This window comes from Balaenoptera musculus, chromosome 1, assembly GCF_009873245.2.
Source record: "Balaenoptera musculus isolate JJ_BM4_2016_0621 chromosome 1, mBalMus1.pri.v3, whole genome shotgun sequence".
NCBI lineage: Eukaryota > Metazoa > Chordata > Mammalia > Artiodactyla > Balaenopteridae > Balaenoptera > Balaenoptera musculus.
The window spans coordinates 108,829,808-108,844,319 of record NC_045785.1 but is presented as its reverse complement, the minus strand read 5'-3'; the positions used below and the strand labels follow the sequence as shown (position 1 = coordinate 108,844,319).

The 14,512-nt window shown below is 36.3% G+C and overlaps 1 protein-coding gene across 2 annotated transcripts in view; it reads left to right on the top strand.

Moving 5' to 3' along the window:
• GOLPH3L (golgi phosphoprotein 3 like) overlaps positions 1–14,512 on the top strand; it is a 42,028-nt gene that overhangs the window by 17,633 nt on the left and 9,883 nt on the right. The window contains exons 3-4 of one of the 2 annotated variants that reach the window (XM_036828156.1): positions 5,464–5,595; positions 7,064–7,178. In XM_036828156.1, the coding sequence (XP_036684051.1) occupies positions 5,464–5,595; positions 7,064–7,178 (247 nt within the window). The remainder of the gene's footprint in view (positions 1–5,463; positions 5,596–7,063; positions 7,179–14,512) is intronic. The other variant, XM_036828164.1, reaches the window with a different exon arrangement.

Genomic DNA, 14,512 nt, shown 5'->3' with positions numbered 1-14,512 from the left:
TGTATGTAATATTAACAAATATATAATAGACTATGTATGTAAAATCTAGAAAATGTCCACTAAACTGTTATGTGGAGGTGATAAGATTATAGGAGACTTTTACTTTCTAAATTATACATTTCTAAAATATGATCTTTTTTTCTTTTGACAATCATCTATTACGTTTATAATCAAGACAAAAAAAAATCTACTATCCAAAGATCTCATTCTGCCAATTCTCCAATAGTCTCTATTGGTCATGAAGTAGTGTGCAATTCTGGTATTTTTAGTAGATCCTAAAATTTTTCTTTTTCTCTTTTCCCTCATATATATAGCCTTTGGTAATTAAATTTAATGACTGAATGCTGAATTTCAGTATACATGTGCTAGATCATCCTGCATACGAAAGCAGTGGCCCTTTAACACAGCATCTTTATTATAGATGGTTTGAGAATTTACCAAGACAGCTCCATATATTTAGAGCAAAATGGACTTACAGTTATAATCATTTTTAAAACTCTTCATGTGTATTTTTATACTTTTTTCTATTATGGCATATGATTCAATAAAAAGAAAGTTAAAAAACATTTGAAGAGTTTTATATAATATGAGATACTATGATGGGGAAGGGTGATATTGAAAAACATACAGTTTATACATCCTGGTCTCCATTGCTTCTTTTCTTTTTTTTTTTTTAATTCATTTTTGGCTGCCTTGGGTCTTCATTGCTGCGCGCGGGCTTTCTCTAGTTGCGGCAAGTGGGGGCTACTCTTCCTAGCGGTGCGCCAGCTTCTCATTGTGGTGGCTTCTCTTGTTGCTCTAGGCGTGTGGGCTTCAGTAGTTGTGGCACGTGGGCTCAGTAGTTGTGGCTCACGAGCTCTAGAACGCAGGCTCAGTAGTTGTGGCACACGGGCTTAGTTGCTCCACAGCATGTGGGATCTTCCCGGACCAGGGCTCGAACCCATGCCCCCTGCATTGGCAGGCAGATTCTTAACCACTGTGCCACCAGGGAAGCATCCATTGCTTCTTTATTTGCAGTGATTCTCATTTATAGTTCTGTCGACAGTCTGACATCATTGTTACTGAAACAGAAGTTATATGGTCAGGCAGAAATGAAAAAACAAGAAAAACTTTCCTCTAATTGCTTTAATACTGGCTGAAATGTTTGCACACCTGTTGAGATTCATAAAGTCACCAGGATTATATAAAAGTTATGCCTAAGTATATTATATATATATTGTAAAATAAAGTTATAGTTTAACCTTAATGAGGCAGCTAACTTGTATAAACCAAGTATTAATGGGGAAAAAAAAGGCTTACTGCCTCCTTAAAGAGGAGTTACAAGTATTACTCCTGAAGTAGCCACAAGGCAGGCAGTGGAGAGAATTAATCCCAGCTTTTAGTCTAAGATCAGGCCCTCAGGAAATTTGGATATGTCTAGGGATGCTTATGATTCAAGCTGACCTTTTGCCAGGTTAACATATTTACTCTGAATCATAAACTTATGCTTTCAAAAAACATTTATTGATAAATACTGTATATCACTCTCTCGCTAAGGAATTTATAGTCTACTGAGGACAAGCAGTTGGTTGCAATGTGATATAATAAATGATAGGGGAGAAGTAGACACACACACACACACCCAGGTGAGGAATCTAACCCAGACGATGGAGTGGAGGGAAAGATAATATTGGAGAAGGTGACATGGAAGATGTGACCCTTGTACTCAATCCTTAAGAACAAGGAGGAGTTGAGTAAAGAAGAGTATTGGTTCTTCTAGACAGAGTGAACTGTGTGTGCAAAGGCCAGTAGGCAAAAACGATGCATTAAGAGTACTTAACATGGTTCCAGAAAGCTGGGGCATAGTGTTCTAGGGGAAAGAAGCCAGAGAGAGACTAGTAAGCAGCCTCCTGATTTAAGTGCTATTACTAAAAAATTTGGATTTGACTGGGAGGAGCATTTGAAATATTTTTAAGCAGAAGGGAAGGGAGTTATATGATTAGCTTTGAGCTTAAAGATCATCCTGGCTGTGGGAAAAATGGAATTAGAAGACCTCTACTTCTGGCAGTATAGTGGTAAGACTTAATTTTTCCTTTGGAATGGAAAGGAAATCTTCAGGGCCCCCAAACAAACACCAAAATTAAAATCCTAGACTTGAGCAAAAAACAAACATGAAAACCAGATTGCTCTGGGGCAAATTACCAGATCAGTCCAGAGATTCAGGAATTAGGTGGTCAGCAGTAAACTTTTGAGTTGAAATAAAATGGAGAAGCTAGGTTTAAATGTGGTCCCTGTTGTGTGGCAGTCTCCCAGTCCCACCATGCCTTACTCTCAGCAGAAGCAAGTGCAGATCTTCCTCTCTAGAGGAAGATATCCTCAATTTAGGCCTCCAGAATCTCATAGATTCAAAAAAAATTAAATATGGACCTCTTAATCAAATATCATCAAACATACAAAGAAAAATACACGTGAGAATCAGCAGAAATAACAAATAACAGGTCATTCAAAGACCTTAGATATTAAAATGATCAACCAATATGAAGTATCTATGATATTTTTAAAGAAATATAAGAATCACAAAATGAACAAGAAGAAATGATCACAAATGACCAGGCAAATGTGAAAAATAACTAAATAAAACTTTTAGAGATGAAAAATAGTTGAAATCAAAATCTCAGGGATAGTTTAACATATTAAATATAAATGGAGAGAGTACATTGGAAGCCAGATATGAACTAACTCTTGTGAAATCAATATAGAGACAAAGGAAAATGGAAAATATAAAGGAGAGATTAAAAGACATGGAGGTTAGAATAAGAAAGATTGAAAGAAAGAAAAAAGGAAATGAAGGAAAGCCAAAATTCTTAGAGATAAGAATTGAAAATTTTTGAGAAGTAAAAAATGAACGTACAGACACAGGAAGCATATTACCAAACAGGATGCGTTAAGTTCACACACAGTCATGTTGTGGTCAAACTGCAAAACACCACGAGAGAAGACCTTAAAGAACCTAAAAGAAAAAAGACAAATCGCCTACCACAATCAATAAGAGTGATAGATTTCTCACTGCAACAATGGAAGTTAGGAGGGCATAATATCTTCAATGTGATAAAGAGAAAACTATCAACCTAGAATTTTATGTCCAGAGAAGCAGTATTTTAAAAACAATGGTAAAATAAAGATATTTCATATAAACAAAATAGAGTTTGCCTCCAACAGACTTTCATTTAAGGAAATTCTACTTTAGGAGGAGGGAAAATGGTACCAGAAAGGAGGTCTGAGATGCAAGAAGGAATGGTGAGCAAAGAATTTGGTAAGCAACTGAGTAAATCTAGACAAGGGCTACCTATATAAAATAATGATGATGCTAATAATGATGTCTAATTTGTGAGGTTAAAAAAAAGATAAAATATTGGCAAACTAGGAGAGTGATAAATATATTGATTTGTTTTAAAAATAAATTAGATCTTGTATGAATTTTAAATGATCATGCATGTTAAAATTTCAAAGGTAACTTCCTAAAGAAAAGTGAATGTATAACTTCCAAATCAATAAAGAGGAAAACTGGAATTTTTAAAAGATGTTTTTTAATTCTTTGCCACCACTTAGCTTTGTGACCTCTATCATATTACATAACCTCCATAAGCCTTAATTTCCTCATCTTTAAAATGTGGATAATAGTAATACCTCCCTTATAAGATTGTTGTGAAGATGTAATCGTATAGTGCATGCAAAAAAGCTTAGCACAAATCTACTGCATAATAAGTGTTCAAAAAATATTAGACATTACTGTTATTACTAGTGACTTAGTCTTGGTGATGCTTTAAAGCCATGCTAGAATCTGCCAACATCACACCCACCTTCTCTCCAGTGAGAGGGAATGCTACACACAAAGATAGCTAAAGAGTGTTAAACAGTTCTGATAACACCGATGGGTCTTCCTTGTGTTAATCATAACTCCTTGTTCAGAACGTTCAGAATTTAATATTGCCTTTCAATAAAACGTTCAGAGCATCAAGGCTTTCCACAGCCTAGCCCAACCAACTTGATCTTATGAGTTCTCTTTAAATTCTTGAGTTAAATCTGTAAACATATTTGAGGTCTCCTTCCTTGACACTTTTGCTTGGAATGCCCTTTTGAAGAAGAGGTAAAATTTGGATGACTTCCTTCATCTGGAAAATCCACCCTCTCTGCTAAATTCAACCTATTCTTCAAACCCCAGCTCAAGTCCCGTAAGAGTTTCTGACTACTCTAGCCCAAAAGTGATTTATAATTTGAAAAGCTATCATCTAAACCAAACTTCCGGGACTTCCCTGGTGGCGCAGCGGTTAAGAATCCACCTGCCAGTGCAGGGGACACGGGTTCGAGCCCTGGTCAGGGAAGATCCCACATGCTTCAGAGCAACTAAACCTGTGCGCCACAACTACTGAGTCTGCACTCTAGAGCCCGCAAGCCACAACTACTGAGCCTGCGTGCCACAACTACTGAAGCCCACATGTCTAGAGCCCGTGCTTCACAACAAGAGAAGCCACTGCAATGAAGCCCACGTACCACAACGAAGGGCAGCCCCTGCTCTCCGCAACTAGAGAAAGCCTGCGCACAGCAATGAAGACCCAATGCAACCAATAAATAAATAAATAAATAGATTGATTAATTAAAAATAAACAAATAAGCCAAACTTCCTATAGTGATTTATGCCTGTCTCTTCTACTCCATTTTCAGTTGAGCTTTTATTTAAATTTTATATTATCACAGAAAATTTTCCTGGAGTTTGCATGGTCTTTCCAGCTACATTTTCAGCTCCTTAAGACAGTGGCTATTAACTATATACCTTTGTATTCCCTATAGTTCCTAGGGAAGAGAAACTAACATTTAAGTGCCTATGATATGCCAGCTATTACACTAAATGGTTTCTTATCTATATCTCACTTATTCCTCACAATAAACTTATAAAGATAGATATCAGTGCCCCCATTTTACAGATGAGGACATTGCACTTGAGAAAGGCTAAGTAACATACCCAAGGTACTTAACTAGTCAGTGGCAGAGCTGACTACACCACCCATCAAAATAGCTTGCAAATAATACATATCTTGGAGGCGTAAAAGGCTCAAATGATTTATACATTTTTCTACCTGACTTATTTGTATCCCACTCTGAAATTTAGAGTGTCGTGGAAACAGATTTCAAAGAAGACAAAAGTCTTCTCAAAAATTAAAATTTGACATGCCAGTTGTTAACTAACAGCCAAACCATAGGAATTCACAAAGACCTTGAAGTTAGACAGAAAGTCATACTTTGGGGCAGGAGGGTTAGATTAAGGGACTTAAAGAGATTTTTTTCATTTATTTTATTCGTTGCCTTGAGTTCATGTAATGTGAAGTGAAATGAATCACACAACAAAGTGGACCATTCTTTGGGTGCTTGCTGCAAGTCCATATCCCTTTCAGAACATTCTTTCTCTTCTCTTTTCCCCTTTCCTAGGGTTACACATCTTTCTGGAATGACTGCATATCATCTGGCCTGCGAGGGGGCATCCTGATAGAGCTGGCCATGCGAGGTCGAATCTATCTAGAACCCCCCACCATGCGTAAGAAGCGACTACTAGACAGAAAGGTAGAGCGTCCTCTGCGAACATCCTCTTATGAAAGGGCAGATACCAACAGTCTATTTCGGATGAATAGGAAGATTTGAGTAGTGAGACAATATAAATATCACTTATTCAGTTGTCCCATTGTCTAGCAGGTTTAATTATCCTGTAGCAGAGAAAGAAATCCAAGTATCCATGGTCAAAAGAGTTATAAGAAATTCATGATTTTGTCTTCCATTTTTATGCAGAAAAATCACATTTAGGGTGGTGTTGATTATTTTTCTCTCTATATCTGTACCTATAATATTATGAAATAGAGTATTGTATATGAAGAGGCAAACATGTGGGTCAGGTGCAGTCTTTACTTAACTCTGGTCATCCTCAGATAACCATTCAATTTCCCTCCTTCCAAGTATTTTGCAAGTTCTCTCTAGCTTATGAGGTATACCGCTCTCTCCATTTTCTTACTACTCATTTTTTCCACTCACAACTTCACTGTCATACTCAGCACTCTACTGAAACTACATTCTTAGGTGTCACCAGCTAATTTTCAGTCTTCAATTTATTTTTCTCTTTTAACCTATATGTGGTGTTCAACACTTTTGACTACCTCTTACTTGAAACTTTCTGTTCTTTTTAAAAAATATTTATTTATTTTTATTTATTTATTTGGCTGCGTCGTGTCTTAGTTGCGGCATGCGGGATCCTCTTGGCAGCGTGCGGGCTTCTCTAATTGTGGTGCATAGGCGTCTCTCTAGTTGTGGCACGTGGGCTCAGTAGTTGCAGCACACGGGCTTAATTGCCCCACAGCATGTGGGATCTTAGTTCCATGACCAGGGATCAAACCTGCATCCCCTGCATTGGAAGGTGGATTCTTAACCACTGGACCACCAGCAAAGTCCTATCTGTTCTTGACCTTTGTTATATTACATCCTCTTGCTTCTCTGGCTGTACCCTATTTCCTTTACTTTTCCATTCCTTAACATCTAAGTCTCAGTTTGTATCACTTTGTATAACTTTTGGAGATATCATTTACTTTTACAGCTTCATCTATCACCCCCATGATATATTAACTCCCAAATTTCTAGGTCTGTCTTCTTTTAACACCCCCAGGAACATAGTTAAGTATTGTCCAGACATTTCAAGTTGGCTATCCCGTATCAGTTAAAAACAAACTTCATCAACTTTTCCTGACTTTCCTATCCTTATTAATTGTTTCACAAGTTGGTTTTCCAGGCTCAAAGAGTTATTATTGAATCTTTTCTCCATTATCATTTATATCCAGTTTGTCATTGGGGCCCACTTCAAATGTTTTTTTTTTATCTCCCTATTATCACCCCATACTAGATTTTAAATTCCTGAGGACAGAGAAAATATGTTATGCTGCTTTGCACTTCCTATGACTTAACCAATAATATATGTATAGCATATTGAATAACTTTAATTTGAATGAAGTATATCAACCAGGGTCTCTTGTTTCTTCTTTTCTGAAAGGTACTACTAAAGTCAGACAGCCCAACGGGTGATGTTTTACTGGATGAAACTCTCAAACACATCAAAGCAACTGAACCCACAGAAACTGTCCAAACATGGATAGAGCTACTCACTGGTAAGATGACTCAGAATGATTTAAAAATCCCACATTTTATAATTTTTATCCTACTGTTAAGGTTGGGAGAAGAAGTATAGAAGGTCAGCGTGCTGCATAAGATATATATGGTTCACTGTTTAACTGTACTAATGAGGGACAAAAAAGACATGATTAATCAGTACATAAAGTTTTCCAAAGCTTCATCTTACCTCTGTCCACCTCATAAGCTCACAAGAAATTTTTTAACAACCATGTTGATGTATAATTCACATACCATACAGTTGACCCATTTAAAGTATACAATTAAATGGATTTTAGTATATTCACACAATTGTGCAACCATCATCACAACCTAAGTTTAGAACATTTTTATCGTCCCCAAAATAAACCCCATACTCATTAGCAGTTTTCCCCACATTTCCCCAACCCTCCTGCCCAGCTACAGGCAACCACTAATCTACGTTCTATCTCTGTAGATTTGCCTATTCTGGATATTCCATATAAACGAAATCATACAACTTATGGTTTTTTGTGACTAACTTCCGAGGATAATATTTTCAAGGTTCATCCATGTTGTGGCATGTATTAGCACTTCATTCCTTTTTTTCTCAAGGGCAAGTTCAAAAACTTTAATATGAATAATCAAGCCTAAGGCATAATATTTTAGGAGAATATTCCACAGGACACTTTGAGATCACAGCCAGTGTCACCTTCTGGAACAATTTTTTTAACTGAAGTTTTTATTGAGACATTTGTATATTCACATGCAGTTGTAAGAAATAATACAGAAAGATCCCTTTATATGCTTTGTCCAGAATCCACCACTGGTAACATTTCTCAAAATTTTAATATATGACAACCGGGATACTGAAATTGATACAATCCACCAATCTTATTAGAATTTCCCCTATTTTTTTTTTTTTTGGCCGCACTGCATAGCATGCAGAATCTTAGTTCCCCAACCAAGGATCAAGCTTGTGCCCCCTGCAATGGAAGTGTAGAGTCTTAACCACTGGACCACCAGGGAAGTCCCAAGAATTTCCCCAGTTTTAATTTGACTCCTTTTTATTGCCAAATAATATTTCATTGTATGGTTATACAACTTTAATTACTTATTCATCAGTTGATGGACATTTGAGTTATTTCCACTTTTGGGCTATTATGAATAGTGCTGCTATGAACATTCATAGACAAGTTTTTGTGTGGACATGTTTTAACTTTGGGGGTGTATATAGTTAACTTTTTATTGTGGTAAAATATACGTATTTATTATCTTAATCATAAGTGTACAATTCAGTGACATTAAATACAGGCACAGTGTTATATAACCATCACTTCTCTCTACGCTCAAAGCTTTCACATCATCGCAAACACCCCTCTTCCTCCCTCCCCTCATTCCATCTACTTTCTGTCTCTATGAATTTGCCTGTACTAAGTAACTCATATAAGTGGAATCATATAATATTTCTCCTTCTATGTCTGGCTTATTTCACTAAGCATGTTTTCAAGGTCCATTCATTTTGTAGCATACATCAAAATCTCATTCCTTTTTATGGTTGAATAATATTCTACTGTATTTGTATACCACATTTTGTTCATTTCATCTGTTGATAGACACTTGGGTGTTTCCATCTTTTGGCTATTGTGGATAATGCTGCTGTGAACATTTTTGTACATATATCTGTTCAAGTCACTGCTTTCCATTCTTTTGGATGTATATCTTGGAGTAGAATTACTGGGTATGTGATAGTTCAATGTTTTGAGAAACCACCAAACTGTTTTCTACAGAGGCTGCACTCTTTTACATTCTTACCAGCCAAGTGTGAAGGTTGCAGTTTCTCCACATCCTCATCAGCACTTTTTAATATTCTAATTTTTGTTTTGTTTTGTTTTTAATTATAGCCATCCTAGTAGGTGTGAAGTGGTATCTCACTGTGGTTTTGATTTGCATTTCCCTAATGATTAATGATGTTGAGCATCTTTTCATGGACCATTTATATATCTTCTTTGGAGAAATGTCTATTCAAGTCCTTTGCCCATTTTTGAATTGGCTTCTGTTGTTGTTGTTGAGTTTTAGAAGCTCTTTCTATATTCTAGATAGTAATCCTTTATCAGATATATGATTTGCAAATATTTTCTCTCATTCTGTAAGTTATCTCTTCACTTTATTGATAATAACTCTTGATGTACAAAAGTTCTTAATTTTGATGAAGTCCAACTTATCTACTTGTTGCCTGTACTTTTGGTGTCATATCCATGAAATCTTTGCCAAATCTAATGTCATAAAGATTTTCCCCAGTGCTTTCTTCTAAAAGTTTTATAGTTTTAGTTCTTAAATTTGGTTCTTTGATCCATTTTGACTTAATTTTTGTATATGATGTAAGGTAAAGGTTCAGCTTCATTCTTTTGCATGTGGATATGCAGTTTCTCAGAACCATTTGTTAAAAATACTATTCTTTCCCCCTTGAATGGTGTTGGCAGCCTTGTTGAAAAATCAGTTGACCATATCTGTGAGGGTTTATTTCTGGGCTCTCTATTCTATTGCATTAATCTGTATGTTTGTCCTTATGCCAGTACCATACTGTTTTACTTACTATAACTTTGTAGTAAGTTTTGAAGTTGGGAAACTATGAGTCCACTAACTTTATTCTTCTTTTTCAAGTTATTTTGGCTGTTCTGGGTCCCTTGCAATTCCATATGAATTTGAGGATCAGCTTTTCCACTTTTGTGGAAAAGACTGTTAGAATTTGATAGGGATTGTGTTGAACCTGTAGATCTCTTTGGGTGGTATTGCCATTTTAACAGTGTTAAGTCTTCCTGTCCATTAAAAGAAGCTCAGGCTGTCTTTCCATTGTTTATGTCTTCTTTAATTTCTTTCAGCAGTGTTTTATAGTTTTCAGAGTACAAATCTTCCACCTCCCTGGTTAGACTTATTCCTAAATATTTAATTTTCTTCGACACTACTATAAATGAGATTGCTTTCTTAATTTCATTTTCAGATTATTCATTTCTGATATATAGAAACAACTGATTTTTTGTGTGTTCATCTTGTACCCTGCAACTTAGCTGAGTTTATTAGCTCTAGTAGCTTTTTGCGTACTTCGGGGGATTTTCTATGTATAGGGTTATGTCATCTGCAAACAGAGATAGTTTTAGTTTTTCCTTTACAATTTAGATGCCTTTAATTTTTTCTTTCTTGTCTACTAGCTCTGGCCAGAACTTCCAGTAAATTGTTGAATAGCAGTGGTGAAAGCAGGCATCCTTGTCTTTCTTGTTCCTTGACCTTTGGGGGATCTTTCAGCCTTTTACCATTGAATATGTTATTAGCTGTGAGGTTTTCATAAATACTCTTTATCATGTTGAGGAATTTTTCTTTTATTCCTAGTTTCCTAGAAGTTTTTATCCTGAAATGGTGTTTGTTTTTCTCAAGTTGCTTTTCTGAGTCAAGTGAGACGATCATGTGGGGTTTTTTTCCATTCTATTAAATGATGTATTACATTGTTTGACTTTTTATTGAGATATAATTGGCATAAACATTATATTAATTTCAGGTGTACATCATATTGATTCGATATTTGTACATATTATGAAATGATCACCACAATAAGTCTAGTTAGCATCCATCATCACTCATAGTTTTTTTTTTCTTGTGTGAGAACTTTAAAAAAAAAAAATTATTTATTTATTTATGTATTTATTTGGCTGCACCGGGTCTTAGTTGCAGCACGTGGGATCTTCATTGCTGCATGCAGGATCTTCGTTGCGGCATATGGGACCTTTTAGTTGTGGCAAGTAGGATCTTTAGTTGTGGCATGTGAGCTCTTAGTTGTGGCATGCGGGATCTAGTTCTCCGACCAGGGATCTAACCCAGGCCCCCTGCGTTGGGAGCATGGAGTCTTAACCACTGGACCACCAGGGAAGTCCTGAGAACTTTTAAGATCTGTTTTCTTAGAACTTTCAAATATATAATACAGTGTTATTAACTATAGTCACCATGCTGTACATTACATCCCCAGGATTTATTTATTTTCTAACTAGAATTTTGTATCTTTTGATCTCCTTCACCCATTCTGGCATTCTCCCCCTCCCTGCCCCTAGCAACTACCAATCTGTTCTCTGTATCTATGATTTTGGAATTTTTTGTTTTTGTTTTAGATTTCACATATAAGTGAGATCATATAGTATTTGTCTTTCTCTGTCTGACTTTTTTTTTTTTATAGATTTATGCAGGCATTCAGCCTCACTTATTTATTTTATTTTATTTTTTAAAAAATATTTATTTATTTATTTGGTTGTGCCGAGTCTTTGTTGCAGGAGGCAGGCTCCTTAGTTGCAGCTCGCAGGCTCCTTAGTTGCGGCTCGAGGGCTCCTTAGTTGCAGCATGTAACTCTGAGTTGTGGCATGCATGTGGGATCTAGTTCCCTGACCAGGGATTGAACCCAGGCCCCCTGCGTTGGGAGCACGGAGTCTTCACCACTACCACCAGGGAAGTCCCTCTGTCTGACTTACTTCACTTAGCATAATGCCCTCAAGGTCCATCCAGGTTGTTATGAATGGCAAGATTTCCTGTTTTTTATGGTTGAATAATATTCTATTGTATGTATATGTGTGCATATATGTATGTGTGTGGTGTGTGTATATACATATACCACATTTTCTTTATCCATTCATCCATAATTGATATTTAAGTTGCTTCCATGTCTTGGCTATTATAAATAATGCTGCAGTGAACATGGGGTGCATATATCTTTTCAATTCTACTCAGAAGTAGAATTACTAGATTATATGGTAGTTGTAATTTTAATTTTTTGAGAAACCTTTATACTGTTTTCTTTTTTTAATTAAAAAAATTTATTTTATTTTATTTATTTTTTTGGCTACATTGGGTCTTCATTGCTGCATGTGGGCTTTCTCTAGTTGCGGTGAGTGGGGGCTACTTTTCGTTGCAGTGCATGGACTTCTCATTGCAGTGGCTTCTCTTGTTGCGGAGCACGGGCTCTAGGCATGCGGGCTTCAGTAGTTGTGGCATGCGGGCTCAGTAATTGTGGCTCACGGGCTGTAGAGCACAGGCTCAGTAGTTGTGGCACACGGGCTTAGGTGCTCTGCGACATGTGGGATCTTCCCAGACCAGGGATTAAACCCATGTCCCCTGCATTGGCAGGCAGATTCTCAACCACTGCACCACCAGGGAAGTCCTATACTGTTTTCTGTAGTGACTGGGCCAATTTACATGTTCACTAACAGTGCACAAGGGTTCCCTTTTCTCTATATCCTCACCAACAGTTGTTATTTTTGGTCTTTTTAATAGTAGCCATCTTAACAAATGTGTAGTGTTATCGCACTTTGGTTTTGATTTGCATTTCCTTGATGATTAGTGATGTTGAGCGCGTTTTCATGTGTCTTTTGGCCATTTATATGTCTTCTTTAGAAAAATATCTATTCAGATCCTCAGTCCATTTGATTTTCTGTTACATTCCTGGGATAAATTTTACTTGATCAAGGTGAATAATCATTTTATTATGCTGTTGGATTCAATTTGCTAATATTTTATTAAGAATTTTGCATGTATATTCATAAGTCTTATTGGTCTGTAACTTTCTTTTCTTGTGATTTTTTTTTAATTTATTAATTTATTATTTATTTTTGGCTGCATTGGGTCTTTGCTGCTGTGCACGGGCTTTCTCTAGTTACGTTGAGTGGGGGCTACTCTTCGTAGCGATTCACAGGCTTCTCATTGCGGTGGCTTCTCTTGTTGTGGAGCACAGGCTCTAGGCACACAGGCTTCAGTAGTTGTGGCACACGGACTCAGTAGTTGTGGCTTATGAGCTGGGCTTAGTTGCTCCACGGCACGTGGGATCTTCCCAGACCAGGGCTCGAACCCGTGTCCCCTGCATTGACAGGCAGATTCTTAACCACTGTGCCACCAGTGAAGTCCTCTTGTGATGTCTTTATCTGGCTCTAGTATCAGGATAATCCTTGCCTCACAGAATGAGTTAGGAGGTGTTCCCTCTTCAGTTTTTTGGAAGACTTTGAGAAGGATTTGTGTTAATTCTTGTTTAAATGTTAGGTAGAATTCACTGATGAAGCCATCTGGTCCAGGACTTTTCTTTTTGGGGAGGTTTTTGATTACTGATTTCATCTTTTTACTTGCTATAAATCTGTTGAAATTTTCTATTTCATCATCAGTCAGTTTAGATAATTTGAGTGTTTCAGGGAATTTGTCCATTTCGCTGAAGAAATTTGTCCATTTCTTCTAGGTTATGTAATTTGTTGGCTTACCATTATTCATAGTATTCTCTTATAATCCTTTTTTTAATCTCTGCAAGGTCAGTTGTAATGTCCCCACTTTAATTTCTCATTTTAGTTGTTTGTATCTTTTCTCTTTTTCTTTGGCAGTCTACCTAAAGGTTTGTGAATTTTGTTGATCTTTTCAAAAAACCAACTCTTTGTTTCTTTGGTCTTCTTTGTTGTTTTTCTGATCTCTCTTTTTGTTCATCTCTTCTCTAATCTTTATTTCGTTCCTTCTGTTAGCTTTGGGTTTACTTTGCTCTTCTTTTTCTAGTCCATTAAAGTATAAAGTTAGGTGATTGATTTGAGACTTACTTTTTTAATTTAGGCATTTACAGTTATAAATTTCCCTCTGAGCACTGCTTTCACTATATCCCATACATTTTAGTGCATTGTGTTTTCATCCATTTCTAAGTATTTTCTAATTTCCCTGTAATTTCTTCTTTGACCCATTGGTTGTTTAAGCTTGTTTAATTTACACATATAGGCAAATTTTCATTTTCCTTCTTTTACTGATTTCTAATTTCATCCCATTGTGGTCAGAGAAGATACTTTGTATGTATCTTTTGAAATCTATTGAGATTTATTTTATGGCCTAACAAGTGGTCTGTCCTGGAGAATGTGCCATGTACACTTGAGAAGAATGTGTATTCTGCTGTTAGGTGGAGTGTTCTGTATATGTCTGTTAGGCTTAGTGAGTTTATTACGTTGTTGAAATCTTCTATTTTTAAATTATTTTCTGTCTACTTGATCTAAGCCTCATTGAAAGTGGGGTGTTATAAAACTGTCTACTTCTGACTGTTCTGTCCATTTTGCTTCATATATTTTGAGTCTGTTCTTAGGAGTGTAAATATTTATACTTGTTATATCTTCTTGTTGTACTGAACCTTTTATTAATATATCATGTCTTTCTCTGTCTCTTTTACCTTATATGATTTTAAATCTATTTTGTCCAAAATTAGTATAGCCATCCCTGCTGTCTTTTGGTTACTATTTGAATGGAATATCTTTTTCCATCCATTCACTTTCAGCCTATCTGTGTCCTTTGATCTAAAGTGAATCTC